The 20,640-nt window shown below is 39.1% G+C and overlaps 1 protein-coding gene across 1 annotated transcript; it reads left to right on the top strand.

Annotated features, from left to right (window-relative positions):
- Nucleotides 1-94: 94 nt before the first annotated feature.
- Nucleotides 95-19,549, top strand: LOC145456472 (heparan-sulfate 6-O-sulfotransferase 1-B-like). The gene is made up of 7 exons (XM_080334588.1): nt 95-3,707; nt 6,280-6,513; nt 10,819-10,912; nt 12,647-12,786; nt 16,744-16,940; nt 17,642-17,812; nt 17,873-19,549. Exons 1-7 carry the CDS (start codon nt 3,587-3,589, stop codon nt 17,957-17,959), a joined length of 1,044 nt encoding a protein of 347 aa, XP_080190714.1. The 5' UTR covers nt 95-3,586; the 3' UTR covers nt 17,960-19,549.
- Nucleotides 19,550-20,640: the final 1,091 nt, after the last annotated feature.

Here is a 20,640-nt window from a genome sequence, read left to right on the forward strand (position 1 = left end):
TCCCATAGGGTGATGAACCGACCCCCCCACATCACGTTGTTCGCTTTTGTTACGAAATAAGTGCCACAGTTTAGGGAGTCGGCGCGGAAATTTTCGATAATTCATGATGAAATCGGTCAATAATATCGGGAATTGCATATATATTGCTATCAATTTCTTGTCCTCTTTGCTCACGTTATCAGATTTACCGGTAGAGCTGAATGAGGTGGCTTAGAAACTGCATGTAGGGCCCGTAAATAATAATTGAACATATTCGGGCGGGCGGACCTGTTGGTATGACTTCGTTTCATGATGTTATTTCGTGATCTACTGTCTGTTATATCAAAAAATACAGAATCGCCCAAACGTAGCCTACTAAACTAACGACGCACACGATTTCAAATTGGTATTTCTTCACAGGCATATAATTTTTTCTTGCCAAGACAGGAACATTCGGCGCCCGTCATTTAGGCGCTTCTGGACAATTAAACCTATATGTATTTTGCATATATAACGAAGTTTTCGGTCAGCGTAAGGGCAGTCCTTTTGGCCCAGGTTTTCTCGCTGCCGATCGTTCTGGCACACTTCTTGGAGTCGCATGTTACATGTCTCACCGATATGTCCATTTCGATAAATCTTGCGTATTTTGTCTTGGAGAGAGTACCAAATAATTAAGAAACTTGGCATCTTGAAATCGCGCGCAGTGCGAAAAATTTTGAAAAACTTGCATAAGTTTTTGAAAAATACTATATAATTTATGCTAATTCGCGAAATAATTATGGGCCCCCTTCGAGCTCGACCCCCCCAATTGGGGGGTTTGGGGTGCGGCAATTACAGTCCTGGTCATTAGTGTATAGTAATTTCACATCTATGCAGCAAAACAAATACTAATATTAATTTTAGGCAATATTTCACGGTGTTGCTGTGATTATGCTATTCCAAATGTGCCCCCGACATCAATCAGCCTACATAAGAAATTTTAATTTTGTCCATTTGACACTGCAGAGTCACCATTTTATTTTAACACCTCCAATTAATGTTACCTACCAGAAGATACATCCGAAATTCCATGACACCATGATCATGTTGATCAATCAGAATTGATCGAATTGTCGGAAACATTTCTTACATTCAGGCATGCGTCATAAATCATGCTAAATACAAAAAAGACCTATGAAATGACTGAGAAAATATGGCTAAGTTCGTGTTTAAAATTGAAGAGCACAGTTGGTTGTAACTGTGCATTGTACAAGCCATATACTCAGTTAGTTTGTACAGCTACTGCAGATGTAATTTGAGATATACATCATACTACTTGTAATGTCAAGATCGACTAAGAAGGCAGGTATAAATTCTGACGTGTGGAAATAAATGTTTGTTTGTTACAGGAATATGGCAGACGTGACTGCAGAGGATAACTTTTAATTTTAATGTGGCATATTACTGATTGTTGCTCAATTTGTAAATGCAACATAATTCCACTGAAGACTGAACAATCCAACCTGTCCCTGGTTCATTTCTTGCTGCCTAATGCACTGCTCATATTAGGCAACATCAAGGATTCTGGGCAAAATGTAGCGCAATTACTGACACCATGTAACACGATCCGATACAGCAGCAAGACTTTGATACAACTAAACGGTAGTTGGACTTCAATATAACTCCGGACTCAAAAGATCCCTGCCCTCACAAAGCCGTTTGATCAGTTCTATCCAAGTTAGTTGCGACTATTCAACAACCCATCTTATTCTGTGACGCGAAATCGTACACGGCGAGCGATCCAATTTGAGTTTGACATCACCATTAAAATATTCTGAAACTGAATCCCAACCGAGCATATTGAAGACTAGAGCCGATAATATCGATGTAATGAATATCTGAAAGAAAGAAATGTCGGTATCGGCCATTAGAAGTATAATATTATGGACTATTCACGTGACGTCACAGCATGGTGGTATAGGGAGTCTAAGGATTGTAATGCGAGACTGGGAATATCGATATATTACAAATAGCTTACGGGCAGAATTGGTCAAAGTAATGGTCGTTGGTACTTAATAGAAGTAATCCATGTGAATTTCTACTGAAGTAAGCATGATTTCAAAGGCTATAGGCAAGGCCTAGTTTTGCATGAAAACTATGTATAAGTAGAATAATAGGTAACCTTGGGTGAACTTGCTGCTGGTTATTGGAATCGGCTCAAATTCCGATATTCTATTGGTCGGTCAAGACTAATCGAAAGCCTGTTCTCAGTACCCGGTATGGTTCTACAATCCGTCAGGATCAATTACGATATCAAATGGTATGGTATAGTCAGAGGTTGTCAGTAACGAAGTATTTCTACTTTTTTGAAGTACTCAAGTAGTTTCCCTCTACTTCTGGTACTTACTCAAGTAGATCTGATATTCGCTACTTCTACTTCGTAATATTTTGCGATCTAGTTACTTACTTTTCGCTATTTTCAGTTTGTCAAGTAGAAGTAGTTTAATCCTCCAAACGGGAAGATAACCTGAAGAATTTCGGGACTGTTTTCACGGAGCATCAACATAAAATTGGAGTAAAGCCCAGAATTTTCGTCGCGCTTCGCGCGCAGTGAATACGGAGTAGATTTCATAATAGTATCGGTGAATATAATTTAGGTAGCGGGTTGGCGTGGTTCCGTTCACATCGCATTGTCGCCCTTCGCCATATCAAATATTTCATCACCGTATAAAATATTATGGCTCATCATAACGTTTGTAAATTAATGTTTCGCAATCTAGTATTTACTTATCATATCATAATCTAGCAGTCCATGGCGTGTCCTAATCTGGAAAAGACTCTGACTTATTTTCAGTTTTAGAGCTATCAGCGCATACCAACCTTCGCAACTTTCTGGACTAAAGACATGAAATACATGTTCCGCTTTTAGAAGTAGTATTTATATTTGACTTTCAACTCCAAGTATCATATAGTTTGAGTTCTAATAATTAATATCATTTTTTTTGTCTGGATAACACACATGTTCAAGTATAAAAGCAAGTATAGTAATGCCATTAATTTCCGGAAATACACAATATGGCATTTTTTACGATCCAGAATATTTTTATTAACGTTTACTAATCGCGCAAAGCGTTTACACCGTATCATATACAGCTTCTCCGTATTGCTCTTCGACTGAACTACAAGGCTTATAATATGGGGGAGGGCGCCATACCATGATATTTGCAAAAACGTGGTGTTCGAGTAAACAGAATATTAGTATCGCATTTCCATATCAATACCATAATTTTCATCCCATGATGCGGACGAATGCTTATTCTGTCGAAAATTGGATACCTCCTGGTACGCATCAATATGAATCAAGTTCGGCACCTCTTGCATAGCTCAATTTGCACCTTTTTACAGTCCATGTGAACGAATTTCGATCGTTTTCACAACTACTTACTTACTTGAGTAGATTTCAAGCCAGTCAATTCTACTTCTACTTCAAGTAGTTTTAGGTTGCTTATGGAAGAAGTACTTCTACTCGTACTTGAGTAGATTTTTTTCGTCGCTACTTCTACTTCTACTTGAGTAGCTTTCTTAACTATACTTTGACCACCTCTGGGTATAGTATGGCAAGGACAAGATGCTTTCAAGTAGGCTACGCAAACTACACACAACCTTCATCGGGGTCGCTGCGACAGGCTTATTGATGACGGCGTATTATTTAAACGTGACAGCCCGTGTATCCATCGCGATGGTCCCAGGTAAGAAAGATTCGAGAATGATTGATTTGGCCTAACTGTAATTTTATCGAACTATATTTGTTTCTGGGATGTGCAGAATTTGTCAAATATGAATAAAAATTAGAACCGCCGAATTAGGATGTGCGGGCATCCCGGTAGGCTAATTATTCTGGCAACGGCATGCCCGCAATTTCGTTCGGCATGTATCGGCTAAATTTTCTGGTCAATCTCGGCCTAAAAAATCATGGCATTCGGCGCAAATTTCAACGAACAGTATATAAATCTGATGAGCGTGTTTGAATTCATTTAAATTCTGCGTATAGTCATACTCGTGACTAGGGCTGGGCAAAATCGAGTACCTGAGTGATTCGATTCAGAATCACGTAATATGCTTCGAGTCGAGTCGAGTAATCGAGTATCACTCATTATGACGTCATAACAGAATGTAACACGTCAAAGTTCAAATATGTACTGTTTATGCCATCACAATGAATATAATGCCAGTTATCCATCTCATAAAAGGTACTTGGGTATTTTTTCGACCATGCCGATTTCATTCCACTTGGTGACAATGTTGTGGGATAATCATGACTTCGGAAATGTGCTACGTCAAGTAACCTTGGTAGCTTTGTGCCATATCTTTCGATAGCTACGATACCGCCATTCAAGGTTTCAAGGCTTCAACAGTGAAAATTAGTATCGAAACTATAATTCTCGTTCATAAATTAACTTTCAGTGGTGAGAAGCGTATGATTTCACTACTCGAAAAAATCATCTTTTACTACTCGACTCGAATCATAAAAATTAATACTCGATTCAGATTCGAGTACTCGAATCATTGTGCCCAGCCCTACTCGTGACAGACGCTGCGGTTCTATAATAGTGCCACAAGGGTTACCTTATTTTGGAAATCTGAAAGGAGGACACTTTTTCAAAATTTTCAGACTTACCATACTGGAGGAAAATCCGTAAAAAATGGTACATTTTTTCTGAGTTTATGGTTGGTTGACTAAAGAAAAAAGGTCACCTTCTTGCTCAAGTCCCGAAAAAGCCGCCTATAACCGTTATTTCAGCGCTGATTTCCTATATTTCTGTCCAATTTCAACGTACATTTATCCTAAAGTTTCAAAAAAGCGTACAAATTCCAAAAAAATATAACATTTAGGCGTCATCTGAGGCACGTTCAAAAAAGTAAAACAAGATATGATAAATTCTCTTAAAACAGGACGTATGGTAACCCGCGCCCAGTCACCACCACTACAGAACTAAATTCGACCACATGACATTGGTAATGATGGATTATAGGCATATAGGCCTACTGCAGATTTTAAAACATTGCAGCAGTACCTCGACACTAAAAATCTCGTAGAAAAAACCAATTGTAATGCGTAAGGTTACCGTACGTCCTCCTTTATAGCTTTGGCAGGCAGGCGATTATACAGGCACAAGTAAAAAACGTCATTGATGCGAAAGCGGGAAACTGGACGTTTGAGCGGACCTTTTGGGAATCGAATTGTAAAAATGACCTTTTCTAGTCAACATTACAGTATATCCCACAAATATTTTCAAATTACACGTTTCTCGCCCAATATTAGAGATTTTGTGATCTTGAAAAAGTGTCTACTTTTCCGGATCTCAAAATATGGTAACCTAATGAGGTAAAGTTCCCGTACGGGTATGTCATGAATCGTAATCAATTCTCAATTGTGATGTCACTAGTCATCACAGAAGAGGATGATAATTTTTTTGGAATTACAAATTGGATAAATTACTGTAAATAATAAATTTAATAACTTGCAGATGTGATATTATGAATGATATATTGGATAATGGTGTGGATGAGTAATATGTCTACTAGTCTACTCTTGTCGCACTTCGACTGTATCGATAGCTATTCGCATATAGGCCTACGTGATAGCGTGACTGTGGAAATTGGTATCGAAAGTCAGGCTCGTCGCTCGTGGGAGAATTAACGTTTCACTTTTCGTCGTCCTCATGTATCTAAACCTACCTGAAAGCTGATGTTTCCGACTTCCCTGCTCAGTTGCAGTAAAAATGCAATGATGCACACATTGATGGTAATGGCTTCGTCATAAAAGGACATCGTGATGGTCATGGAACACGCAAATTTCTAGTTGCATACGCAATACGCATTGCAAATTTGCAATAGCTGTTAAACTGCCACTCTGAGCCTAAGATATGCCCCGTGCCACTATTATTAGCCGGTAACTGCTCCAGTTACGATCTGATGACCAATCATTCTTATGTGAAGCTATTGGTACTTTCACGTTGACTACCAGCAGGTAGATTTTACAGTACACACTGTATTGTACAACCTTTAGGCTTCGCTGGCATTACGATGAATCCACTGTGGAATATCCAGAATAATATTCATCAAATTGAATATTCAAAGTCCATCACGAACGTCGTGTCTTATCGCATTGTACATTGTGTGTGACTTGTTCAGCTGAAAAATATATCCCAACGATGTTGCGAATGAAGATAGGAATGGTCTATGACTTTTAACGCATATGATTTCAACATTTCCTTTAAAAATGCTATGATTTTCACAGTTATATTTCTCGTCTTATAGATACTAATGAATTTGCCGACGATACATTTGGACCCGTGCAATTCGACATCGACGGTTCCGACGTGATGGTTTTCCTACATATCCAGAAGACTGGCGGATCGTCCTTTGGTCACCACCTTGTAAGCGATCTCATACTCGAGAAAGAATGCGACATCTTGGAGAATCGGAAGAGGCGAAATTGCTTGCGTCCCAATTCTGAAACAGAGACATGGCTGGTCAGTGAATATTCAACAGGTATGTTGTGAAAAGTCCTGTCAGTAGCTCTAAGCCTTCCCTTCCCAGCTAAACACTCCAATTTTTACGGCGAAGTGAACCTGAATTAGGCCAAATCCTGTGACCCTTCAGCAATGTCATAAAATGGAATTGTGACTTCGTATTATTGCTTGATTAAGCAAAGGTCAGGGTTGTAACCAAGTCTCAGGCTCCGAGTCACAGGTCAATCATACTTCTATAGTTTTGACTCGAGTCGAATCGAATCATTTTCAATTCACCACCGAGTCAAGTCCAAGTCCAAGTCACGGAGTAGAGTGTCGAGTCTGAGTCATAGTGTTGTGACTCGCGTCCGAGTCCAAGTCATTGTGTTGACTACTCAGTTCCGAGTTAATGTCATGTGAAACCCATTTTTTACAACTCTGCTCGGTGATATCGAATGCTTCGCATTCATAATTTACAAATTTTTCTCACCTTCCACAGTTTCTGGCCATATTTTGTAATTTTGTCAGTACTGATACAGACGAAAAACCAATTATGTGGTAGGGCTACTTAAATGTTCTTCGAAGTTCCAGTGAAATGCCTGTCTTGGCTGTCCTGATCTCGAGTCATATGACTTGGTCGAGTCACGCGTACTATATGACTCGAGTACAAGGCGAGTCATAACACAAAATGACTTAAGTCCGCATTTTAAGAAAATGACTCGAGTCGAGTCACCAAAAATCGCCACTCTAGTCGAACTTGAGTCAAGTTATGACTCGAGTCATTGCTACCCTGCTTGAGACCATCGTCAGCTGACAGGTTGTCGACGACTTTCGCGGATGTGGTGACAGTGTTGGGATCAAGTCACTACCTTAGAGTCATCATCATCATCATTATTGGTTTATTAGCAATTTTATCAGTTCAATACACCACAAAAATGCGATACAATGAAAAGACAGGAAGATGTCGAAGCGACAAGGAGTAGTCTATGGAATCTGACACCCACCTTGGCCTAGGCGATGTAAAGAGGAGGCATGCACACTGAATGAAGGTAAAGAAGATAGTATAGAAAAAGAATGCGACAAGAAATAGGGCGGCATGTCATGGGAAGCGAGATCGATAGGTCAGTCGTGGTCCGGTAATCTTGAGGATGGACTGTATTTATTTAGTAGTAATTGCTTGTATTTCGACGTCACGAGTCATTGTACATTTTAACTCGAGTCAAGTCAAGTCAATCGATTTTCGAAGGTGACTCGAGTCAAGTCAAGTCACTTCATCTTTGGAGGTGACTCGAGTCAAGCCAAGTCACGAGTCGAGTCACAATTCAAGTCAAGTTGCCTTTTCGTGAGGCATGATTACATTTTGAGGTCATTACATTTTGCTAGCTGTCTGAGATACAGATTGTCTGGCCATTGATTCTGAACCGATGAAAGAACAGATAGAGTTGAATATACACCGAAGAAGGCACTGTATCGCTCACATATGCGTAGAACTGTTAAACTGCGAAAGTAATTGCACAACCTCCTCTTATAGTTACCAGTCAAATTAGAGAGAAGAGAAACGAATTGATAAGATGCAACACATTACCCATTTACATATTGATATGATACAATTCCAGCCTGCGCCAATGGTTGAGGAGCATATAAACTATATTCGAATTCAAATTCAATAAAACAGGAGGTTTAGTTAAGGTAAGGACAGAGAACAGAAATAGCTATTTTTTCATTAAATTGCTTTACTACTGAGCGTAAGCTTCGATCACTTTGTTTGTGGTCAATTTATTTGTGAGAGAACAATGGAGTCTCAGTAAAACGCGCGGTCATTGAATGGTTGGTCTCTCTCACGGGCCATACCAGCGTTTCGCGAACAATCCGAACATATGCAAGATACAGTAGATTTTATCGACACCGATTAGGCCTTCTTGATGACTTGAAATTGACTCGTAAATTTTGCTCCGAGTCACGAGTCAATCCACTCTGATGAGCCGAGTCGAGTGAGATCATTTTATCAAAGTGACTCTAGTCAAGTCAAGTGAAGTCATACGAAAAAGGTGACTCGAGTCATCCCAACACTGTGTGGTATGTAACAAAGTAGTTTTTTTCGAAGTACTCAAGTATAGTTTCCCTCTACTTTCAGTACTTATACTCAAGCAAATCTAATTTTTTACTACGTCTACTACACGTCATATTTTGTGACTCACTTACTTTTCTCTATTTACAGTTTGTCAAGTAGAAGTATTTATTCTTCCATTAAGAGAGCAATTCGAAGACATTTTTGCCGAGCTTCGTCAAACTCTATATGGAGTACGGTAACCAATATGTTTCCACGAAAGTCTCGCTCAATACAGCTTACGTAACAGTTCATGTGCGCAGTTTCGGGCCGCATAGTCGCCCGAGCGACAATTCCATCACTATATAAACAGGGCTCAGCAAAACGTTTGACATTATAGGTAGCGTAATCTATCAGCATGTGACTAGTCCGACCACTGCTAACGCTTTTAGCCCAAAAGACAAGAAATGTTATTGCCGTGTTTTGAATATTGTATATGTAAGTCTTTTTATACATAGCATAAGTATTTCTATCATTTCAGGTCTTTAATGTAGCCCTGGGGTGTCAAACATACGGCCCGCGGAACGTTTCTGAGTAGATTGAAAAAATGCTTATTATCCAGCACATTTCTAACAAATGTTGAGATTTTGAGTAAAAAATACTTCCAATAAATACTCCCTCAAGACAGCACATGTCGAGTATGTTTATAGGCCGCATTATAACCACCGCACTGCGGTGTTGTGGTTTCTAGTCACCATTAGGAGCGGGTCACTGACATTGACAGCCAATTCCGAGAAGGCAAGAAAGTGCTAATTCATTTCACTGACCAAAAACTAATTATTCACAGCATAAGCTTAAATGCCAATGCGAAACCGCATGCAGGCTACATGGAGAATATAATAGAGGCCTCCACAGCCATGAGAGAAACCCGACTGGCGATATAATAATATGAAGCAAATTCCAACGTCCACGTTTACAGTGCATTGCTCACAATGCATACTCTTGGTTAATGCCAATATACCAAAAAACAAAGGTAGCATCGAAATATGCCAGCCTGTATCATCGTTAGAGCCACCGTTTGATTGGTTTATAACTGTATTCAGCCGCCCAATTATTATTGCCAATTCCAATGTTTGCAAATAAAGGTGCAGCTAGAATAAAACACCTATGATCTGTAATATAATGTAATATACTATTGTATATAGAGCAGGGGTTCTCAACCTGGGGGGCGGCATAAAACATCTGAAGGGGGGCGCGAAGAAGCGGTCACCTGAAATAATTCTTCACGCTCCGCGTGATTTACCTCCAATGCACGCGTGTTTCTCTCTATATAGACCCAATTTCATATTTTTTTATTCTCTCATTAATATTTATAACCGACCATACCACCAAACAATCTGTTGCGGTTGCTAGCATCCCAGTTGGATTTTGTGATATGACGTTAAGGGGGGTGCGAAATTTTTCACTAACAAAAAGGGGGGCGTGTCTAAAAAAAGGTTGAGAACCGCTGGTATAGAGGCTGGTTAATGAAGCATTCAAATGAATAACAAGAGCATGGATTTTGAGATATTTTGGAATTTTTGTGCGGTCCGCTAGTGATTTGAAGTGTTGAATCCGGCCCGCCATGTCAGTTGAGTTTGACACCCCTGGTGTAGCCTATTATCTGGAAGTAAAATTTACTGTAAATGTATTTCTACGATATACCGCATCTTCTGTTACATGCCTAATCTCGCAAAGGGTTGTTACTTTACAACTTAACTGTATCGCTCATAGTCTTAACCACTGGCCTTACAATGCGAAACCATACCATGACATTTTCTGAAGGGGAAATGCTGGTAAAAATATATATCTCTTGGAAGGTAGCAAGACAAACTTTTCACTGTGCACCGTCCGCATATGTCAGTTTCCAGGTTTTGACCGCCCATGGGAGCGTATTTATGGGTGCCTTTCAAACCTATTTACTTAAGTTGGTTTCAAAGTCAGCAAATTCTACTTCTACTTGCAGTAGTTATGGGCTGCCTGGAAAAGCACTGCTTCTACTTTATTGACTACTATGATCAATGATTGATCGCCTCAGTCCATTAGCGCTCTCGCAATTGGTTTCGTGTTAGTGTCCGTCAGATATCAATAGCCCAAAGTGCCTCGGAAATATACGGTTCTATTGAAGTCGTGCAAATTCATTTCAGTATTCATTCTAATTTTAATAAATAGTACCCAAATCACAATGGGTCCGGCAGTTTATTCTTGTAACTTTTCACATCATCAAAATATAAGCGTTCAGCAGACTTCTTCGTTTAGGTTGGATATGTGGAGTTCATTCTGGTTGGACCGAATTGAACGAATGTGTAGACAAGAAACTGAATGGACACCAGAGAACGGTGCATCGGAGAAAGTGAGAAAATACGTTCATTGTTTGCCTGTTATCACTCCAGACCTGATGGGGGTTATGATGATCATCATCATTTTATTCGATTTTTTATCAAATCAATACGCCACAAGATCGCGATATAAGGAAAAGAGATAGATATAATATTATTTTTCGGCTGCACCATCGAGATGCTTTGACGACTGAGATGCGATGCGACCGTAAAGTCACCTAGTTTGCAGTTTGCACCCTCGTTTTTTTCTTCATGCTATCCGTGCATGCTGAGCGCCAAGCACAGTGGTTCTCAAACTGAAAAGTTCAAGTATGTATCTTTTTTGCTGCCACAGGGAAAATTCTATGTCACCCAAAATAATTTCGTATATCTGTCAGTGCTGGGATCAAGTCACTACCTTCGAGTCACAAGTCATCTCGAGTCATTGAAAATTTTGATTTGAGTCAAGTCAAGTCGAAGGATTTTTGGAGGTGACTCGAGCAGTGTTCCCTCTAATTTTTCACAAGTCTGCGCGCACTCACCAACTCACTGGGCTTCCCTTGGACAACAGTGCGTATCAAATAAAAAAGTTTCGAGTCACGAGTCATGTTGTCTTTTCGAAGTACTAGGTATGAAAAGTCATTGCATTCGCCATTTATTTTAAGTCGAGGACCGAATATAGGAATAAATAGACATGCAAGAAGGTGTCATATAGCTCGCGCATTCGTATTAAGAATCGCTAAACTATGTATGTAATTGTATATCCTACGTCTAATATTATCTGCCACATAGACAATAGAATATGAAACCTGAGTTGAAACGAATTAATATGATGCACTACCCAATTACATATCAACGGGATACAGTTTATGCCTACGCCAATGGTTGACGAGTAATATAAACTATATTTAAATTCAATTTAAATCATATTAGATGATGGTTAAGGTGAGCACCGGGCACCAGTGGCGACTGACCAGTCTATAGAACATAGATGGATACTTCGCTATTATATTGCTTTACTACTAGTTATCAACAATGTACACTGTAAGCTCCAACAACTTCGTTAGCGGTCAATTAGTTTGCGATAGAACAATAGAGGTTCAGTAAAACGCAAAATCAATAAATGATTGAAATTGGTCGCTCTCGAACATATGAAAGATAGAGATTTTTATCGACGCCCATTACTTGTTGACTTGAAATTGACTCGTAAATTTTGCTCCGAGTCACGAGTCAAGTCGAGTCATTTTTTCAAAGTGACTCGAAGCAAGTCATGTAAATACGAAAAAGGTGGTACTCGAGTCATCCCAACACTAATGTCTGTATCCGACTATTTTGTAGTGCTTAGAGACCATTGTGAAGGTTGCTGTATAATAAAATATATATAAAATATAAAGTACAATATTTTTGGTGGTATCTATTTCTCTTAGTGTGAAAGCGTATATTTCCGCCTCCCTAAAAATTCGACCCTCACTACGTGGCTCGAATCATTACAATTGATACCTGACTCTGATTTTGAAAAGATGTGCGTCCTCTCACCAGTATAGAATATCACTCGTCACTTGCTTGGCTCACTCACTCGTCACTTGCAGGGGTTATAGTCATGGCCTGATGTCATTCTAGAAGCCAATCAATTACGGATATATTTTCCCGCTGTCTTCAAATCATTAGATTAAGTGCTGGGTTGTTTTTCTACTTACAATCATAGTGGCACTTTATTGATGAATTACATTGTCAATACCAATCCAACGAAACGTGCCATACAATTGCAGGTATTTCTACGTCACAATACTGCGTAATCCCATTGACAGATACGTGAGCGAATATTGCCACGTAGTAAGAGGCGCTACATGGAGAACAACAAAATATTCGTGCAATCACCGAGGGTATGACATCCCGTGGTGTTATAAAGGTACGTTGTGATCTGGCATTAGGTAGTCGTGATTTGTAATCGGAATCGGTAATTTCAAATTAATCGTAATGATTTTTTAGCGCAATGGTCTCAAACTTAAATGTGCTCATGGGCCAATTTCCTAGTGTTTGATGACGCCGCGGGCCACACATCAATAATAGGGGTATTAAATGTCTTTCCAAGTAGGCCTAATTTACCCTGACATTCCACACCCACCATGAAAATGTGATTTACTATTGCAGCAATTGCAGCATGAAAAAATAATGCTGCGTACACAATTGTGTATGTACTCGCTTTCAACGCCGGCCGCACAGAATATTCTCATGGGCTGCATGTTTGAGACCCCTGGTTTAGCGCATATAATCAATTGCTTTGTAAGAGGCCAAGTACACAAGCTTTTTGTTCTACCATGACGAAACATGAACAGAGCAAGGGATAATGCAATAATTAACAGTAAAGATGATATATTTGCAGAGCTCATTGCTCATTATTACATCACAAGCTTAAGCGGCTGTCTACAATCCTCTACGGTCCTAAATTTTTGAAAGATTATAAGTCTACTTAAAAACTTTCTTCGCGCTTTGTGTGATTCAGGGTGACTTGGTTATGCTTTCCAGGTAAAGTCTTTTATACTCTTCAAATTTTATATCAAATTATTGCAACTCAGTGGTCGCTGATATAAGTTGCCAATATCACAATTGTATTGTTCGTAACGGCGAGTTACAATTTCCGTATTTCTTGGAGTGCTGTTAGAAGTATGTTATGTTTTGTTACAAGGTCTCGAGAAACATTATTGATTTTGTGTTCATTTGTCTCAAAACTATTTTCTACTACTAGTGGAAGTAGAAAATATCAAAAAGTATTTTCAAAACAGAAGGTTTGGTCGATTTACCCCAATTGCTATGGCAATATCACTCGTAAAAAGTGAAGCAAGTATATTCTACTTCTACTTTACAAAACTTTTTCGTAATAAAACTTAACCGAAGTAGATGTGGAATTAGTTCGAATCACTTTAAGTAGCAGACTATTGAGTCTATTGTTACTGATTACATCTAGCCCCAGCTAGGACAAAAATTGGTAGAGAAGGCGACAAATTACAATCGTTATTTCCTATTGTTTACAAATATAGGTTAGGCTAAATTTCATGGAAATACAATATATACAATCGTGATTGCATTTTCAATGTACCGGTAATCGATTACTTAGAGAGGTTTTGCTATACTTGTAATATCGTGTTTTAGAAGTAATCATATAATCAATAACATGATGCAGTAAATGCACCATCCTGTCTGATTGGGACCTGTCTGCAAATATGTACTTTTCCTTTGAATCTGATCCCTTCACAACTACCATATATGAGTCCACTCGAAGAAATTTCATAAAGAGGGAAAAGGCCTGTAGAAATAGATGCAGAAATTGAAGTAGCCTAGGAAAAAACTCGGGTGTTGCGAATAAAGAAATGGTGTGAGTACCTGAAAATGCAGAGTTACGCTGTTTCTGATCGGTACTGATTCTAATACAGCGGTTCCGATCCTTTTTATGGTTGCGGCCCAATTCCCTGTTTGAAAATCTTCCACTGACTACTGAAATATATGGTCAGCACCTTCGTGACCCAAGGTTGAAAACCACTGTGCTAGTAGAATGAAATGGCCAGTCGGCAGAGGTGGTCAGTAACGAAGTACTTCTACTTTTTTGAAGTACTCAAGTAGTTTACCGCTACTTACTCAAGTAGATATCCTTTCCAGCTACTTCTACTTCGTGATATTTTGTGATCTACTTACTTAATTTTTGCTCTTTTCAGTTTGTCAAATAGAAGTAGTTTAATCCTCCAATCAGAAAGATTGCCTGAGGAATTTCGGGGCTGTTTACACGGAGTATTAACATTTAATTTTCGTAAAAGTTGAGTAAAGCTAGTAGCCTAATACGATTTCTTGAACTTATTGGTGAATATAATGTGGTTCCGTTCACATCGCATTGTCACCCATATGAAATATTTCATCACAGTAAATATGGCCCATCATAGCGTTTGAGACTACCATTTTGCAATCTAGCATTTATCTAGCATATCGTGATCTAGCAGCCCATGACATGTCCTAGTCTCGAAAAGTGGACTCTGACTTTTTCTCAGATTTACACCTGTTTTAGCACACCACTGTTGAAACTTTCTGGAGAAAAGACATGAATTAAATTTTCCGCTTTTTAGAAGTAGTATTTATATTTCTCTTCCAATTCCCAAGCAATATCATCATACTTTGAGTTCTAATTAGTTTCAGTTCTTTTGTCTGGAGAATATACAGCAAAGTGTAGTAATGCCTCTATTTTCCGAAAAATGACATTTTTACGATCACCCATATTTTTTGTTAACGTTTAATAATCCAGCAAAGTGTTAACACAGTATCAGACACTACTTCTTCGTATTGCTCTTCGACCAAACTACGGGCCTTATAATATGGGGGAGAGCGCATTACCATGATATTTTATAAATCGGGATGCTCGAGTAAACAGGAGGATCGCATTCCCATATCAGTACCATCATTTTCAACCCATGATACGGATGAATGCTTATGGTGTAGAAAATTTATATCTCCTGGGATCGTAATGCATCAATATGAATCAAGCTCTGCACTTTTCGCATAGCTCAATTTGCAGCTTTTGACAGTCTATGCCAGTGGTTATCAACCTTTTTGTCTTTGCGGACCCCCTTTCAACCGTCACGGACCCCCAAAGTTTTAGTTCAACGTCAGTCCTATTATCGTGCAACCGTCATCAGTCCTGTGCAAATATCAACTGTAGGCTAGTGATAAACAGCAACAAAAGGACCATTCTTGAAAATAACATAATAGCCTACTATTTCTGTATAAATTAAGAAGGCTTTAATTTTTCAAAGTGAATTCTGTAGCTAAATTTCTTGAAATACGCAGTCGTGTCTTGAAAATCCGCAGTTATTCTGGAATAGCGGTTAGGCATATCACAGGAGGAATGGATTTTTGCAAACAATTTTTCTCCAAAACTATAACAAAGTAACTAATGCTCAAATGTGATCGAAACTCAACTTTGAGTGCGCGCCAATTCTCGCTGCTCAGTTAAGTAGGCTATGGATTTCTAGGCGTCATTTTGCAAAGTTGCGTTGTCAGATTTTTTTCTTCTTGAACCAGACACGCATGGACGATTTTGTCATGACAACTAGACACTTTCCTCGTTATTTCGTCAAACTACCTACTTCGTAATCGTAGACGTCGCTTTCACTGGTTTACCTCATCCAGACCCTTTGAAGATGGCCCAATAGAAATATTAGTAAAGATTCACAGAAGATTCACAGAATTGTTACTTTGCTTTGTCCCACAGAAGTATATTTGCAAGACGCTACAAACCAATTCGAAAATAATTTTCACGGCAGGTCCCGACAACGTAAGTGCAGGCCTCAAAGAACAAAAGAGTGCATCGATATCGTGTAAATAAATTGAAAATTGACATTTCTTCGGGATTTCTTCTCAATCGAAGCTCCTCGTCGTACCCCCCCTCCCCAACCCTAATATCCCCCCTCCCCCAACCCTAATATCCCTCCCCCGCCAACCCTAATATCTCCCCTCCCCAACTCTAATATCCCCACTCCGGCAACCCTAATATCACCCTCGCACAACCCAAATATACCCCAAACCCTAATATCCCTCCCCCTCCAACCCTAATATCCGCCCTCCTCAACCCTAATTTCCTCCCTCCGGCAACCCTAATATCCCCCTCCCACAACCCTAATATACCCCTAACCCTAATATCCCTACTCCCACAACCCTAATATCCCTCCCCCGCCAATCCTTAAAGTCAGCCAATTCTACTTCAAGTAGTTTTAGGCTGCTTTTAAAAGGACTACTTTTACCTCTACTTGAGTAGCTTTATTGACTACTTTGACCACCTCTGCCGGTCAGTAATTTGGATGTCATTTTTCACGTTTCCACGCAGGTCTAGATTGGCGTGGAGTTTCACTGCGGGAATTCATGTCCTGCCCGCACAACATGGCAGCCAACCGGCAGACCAGAATGCTGGCAGATTTGCGTCTGGTTCAATGTTACGATCGATGGGTGAACGACAGCCTCACACCGCAACAGGTTTTAAAAATGGAGCAAGGCATTTTGAAGAGTGCGAAAGAAAATCTTAAGGTACAAGCAGGTTCTGGTATTTCTGGGACCTATAGTTAGGTGCTACGATTTGCTGAGCCATAATCACCTCGATGAAACATGTCATATGGGTGACAATTCGGTGTGGAAAGAACCACAATGCCCACTACCTAAATTATGTTGACCGATACGTTTGTGGTCTATATCTATTTCGCGTGAGGCACAAAAATTGTGGAATGTACTTAACTTTTGTGAAAATTAGGTTCGTGGTAATCCATGAAAACAGCCCTAAATTTCTCTGTCTCTGTTTATCTCGTTGGAAGAATAAATACTTCTACTTGACAAATTGTAAATAGCAAAAAGTAACTCAGTAAATCACAAAATATTATCAAGTAGGAGTAGCGAAAATTCGATTGATTTGACCAAGCACTTCAAGTAGAGCTGAACTACTTGAGTACTTTGTTACTGACCACCTGTGTTGGTTATGTCAAGCGGAGTTTTTAAGATCCGGCGTCCAGCAGAAGTATCTAAAAAATTATTCTCGATGATAAAATTATCATTGGTTGCGAGGTTGTCAAATTATGAACTCCGAAGAATTGACCACAACACTCAACTTGAATCCGAACAAGAGCGTGTGATCCGCCCTAATTCTAACTTGCACAATTTGCATTGTGTACACCTTACAATAAGATAATGCTCCTTCACGCGCAATTGATGACAGTGCTGTAATATTCTTTGTACAGAGAATGTCCTACTTTGGTGTTACGGAAGAGCAACTGAAGCTGCAGGCTTTGTTCGAGTTTACATTTCCGCTCAGGTTCAAGAAGAACTTCATCCAGTACAATTCCACTCGCGCTACAGACTTTAATGTTTCTGACAAGGACATAGTTGAAATAAAGCGTCTCAATTATCTGGTTCGTTGCTCGAAATCTGGTGATTTGCTGTATTTATTTATCTGATCGACTTCTTTTCAGGATATAGAATTGTACAAATACGCGAAGAGACTCTTCAATTTCAGATTTCGTAAATTCATCAGCATGGAAAGCGACGTCTCCAATTGATTTTTTTCTGTGCGAGTTACTGTAAATTAATACTCTTTACTGTTTTGTATCACAGCGTAAGAATGCTCCGGAATATTACGATTCAGATATTATATACTGGTACTCGCAATTGGTATTTGATACTGGATCTTATCGTTGCAATGGATTGTCTTCATTTCTTTGTTTATGATGTGACTTTACCAGTGTTGGGATGACTCGAGTCAACTTTTTCGTATGACTTGAGTCACTTTGCAAAAATGACTTGTGACTCGGAGCAAAATTTACGAGTCGATTTCAAGTCATCAAGTAAACGGTGTCGATTATATCACTGCTGTATTTTGCGTATGTTCTCATTTTCATGATATGCCTTTGTCACATGTGAGAGTAACCATTCATTCACTAATTGTGCGTTTCATTGATCCTCTATTGATGATCACAGCTTACGTTGTCGGGGCAATATATTAATCGAATAGCAACGCATGTCTGTTTCTTAGACGATTCAGAGCTTACATTGCTCAGTGATCACCTTCACCAACTCTCTTGTATGATTTAAATCGAGTGAATATAGTTTATGCGTTTATTTTCTCGTGTGTAGATTGGTAGTGTATTGTACCATATCAATTTGTTTCAACTTCTCGAGGCTTTGTATTCGATCTTACCGGTTGATAATAACAGACTGTAGCTTGTAGCTATTCAGTTACTCACGTACTTTAATTGCATTTCTACATGTGCGTGAGCGATACAACGCCTCCTTGCATGTATATTCAACTTTATATTCGTTATTCGATTCAAGATAAATGGGACTTCAAGATAAATGGGACTATTTTGTCTTTCACACAGCTAGCAAAATTTTTTGACTTTGAATCGTCACTGATACTTTGAAAAAATTAATTCGACTTGAATTGCGACTTGACTCGTGACTCGACTTGACTCGAGTCACCTCCAAAAAACGAATGACTTGACTTGAGTCACCTTCGAAAATCGATTGACTTGACTTGACTCGAGTCAAAATGTCCAATGACTTGTGACTCGAAGGTAGTGACTTGATCCTGACACTGGACTTTACAATCGTTAAATTGTGTTTTTGTGTCAAAAATATTCATCAACCAAATTTGGACTGGTGCGTAAATCAGTTGGTTTTGCAAATCCACTTTACTCATTACAGTTTCATTCCATGACTTAAATATATTTTAGGATAGACCTTGGCTCGAAATTAGGTGAGAGTTGATTTCGTTGAGCACTGGTACCCTGCATATTTGTTCGGATATTCACATCCAATACTGGTATTCTGTAATTTCAATTACATCCCTTGAAAATGTGTAATTCATTGTGGGTAATTCATTCATTGGTGTGACTTGACTCGAGTCACTTTGCAAAAATGACTTGACTTGGCGTTTCAAAAATGTGGATTGACTCATGACTCGCAGCAAAATTTTCGAGTCAATTTCAAGTCATCTAGTGAACGGTGTCGATTAAAGGACTGTATCTTGTGCATGTTCGGATTATTCACGATACGCCAGTGTTACTTGTGAGAGCAACCGGTCATTCACTGATTGAACATTTCACTGATCCTCCATTGCTACATCACAAATATACTGACCGCAAACGAAATGATCACAGCTTGCGTTGTCGTCTCAGTTGTAGTAGATTAATCTGATAGCAACGTATCCCTATTTATTAGACGGCTCTGTCCTTACATTGCACAGCGCTCAGCTTTACCAACCCTCTTGCATGATTTAAATCAAACGAATATAGTTTATGCGCTTATATTCTCACGGATGTGTAGATAAGTTAGTTGATTGTACGATATCTATTTCTTCAACCTCTCAAGGCTTCGTATTCGATTCACTATTTTCGCTGATAATAACAGAATGTAGCATGTAGCTCATAGTCATCAAACTCAACTGACGTTGCGGGCCTGATTCGAATATTCAGATCATTCGTGGGCCGCACCGGTCAAATGATTTCAAAAATATTACCAACTCTTAACACAATATATGCACTTTTTCGCATTCACAGAATTGGGTGTCAGTGTCAGCGATTTGCTTCTGACCATGACTGGAAATCACAACTCCGCTGTCGGGTGGTTATAATGTGATCTATGAACATAGAACATACTCGACATTTTCTATCTTGAAGAAATATTTATTAGAAATATTTGTTACTACAAATTCGCGAAATGTGCTGGATAAAATACAGGCATTTTTCAAATTATACTCAGAATTGCTCCGCGGGCCGCACGAAATCATTTGGCCGCCGTATGTTTGACACCCCTGATGTGGCTATACAGTTACTGACGTATTTTATTAGCAGTTATACGTGCGTGTGAGCGATACAACACATTTTTGCATGTTTATTTAACTTCATATACTTTGCTTACATTAGTAATTCCATTCATTTGAAACACAAATAAACATTTTATCAAGTTTCATCGACAAAATATGAGCTATCACAGTCGAATCTAACACAATCAGATGCAGCAAAAAATTGAGAAGCATTTGGCATATAAGTTGTACTCAATAATTTTGAATTGACATGGGCGTCGGTGATGATCTTGCGATTAAGACTCATTAACCCATTACACACATGCTAACAAATTCACAGTAACATATCACAATCAGCAGACCGTAGCCTTCAGTCCTTCTTGTAGTCAAGCTTTAGTAAATGTCGCAGTGAGAATATTCCCAGAACAAACGTTGAGA

The sequence above is a fragment of the Botryllus schlosseri genome, chromosome 14 (genome assembly GCF_051294905.1).
Source record: "Botryllus schlosseri isolate E-star chromosome 14, Bs_hap1, whole genome shotgun sequence".
Classification (NCBI taxonomy): domain Eukaryota; kingdom Metazoa; phylum Chordata; class Ascidiacea; order Stolidobranchia; family Styelidae; genus Botryllus; species Botryllus schlosseri.

What these genes read in the sequence shown, in the direction of transcription:
- LOC145456472 (XM_080334588.1), top strand. Translation starts at nt 3,587, where the DNA reads ATGCTTTCAAGTAGGCTACGCAAACTACACACAACCTTCATCGGGGTC. An exon ending in ATCCATCGCGATGGTCCCAG is followed by an intron (nt 3,708 to 6,279) that starts GTAAGAAAGATT and finishes CTCGTCTTATAG; the next exon opens with ATACTAATGAATTTGCCGAC. An exon ending in AGAACGGTGCATCGGAGAAA is followed by an intron (nt 10,913 to 12,646) that starts GTGAGAAAATAC and finishes ATACAATTGCAG; the next exon opens with GTATTTCTACGTCACAATAC.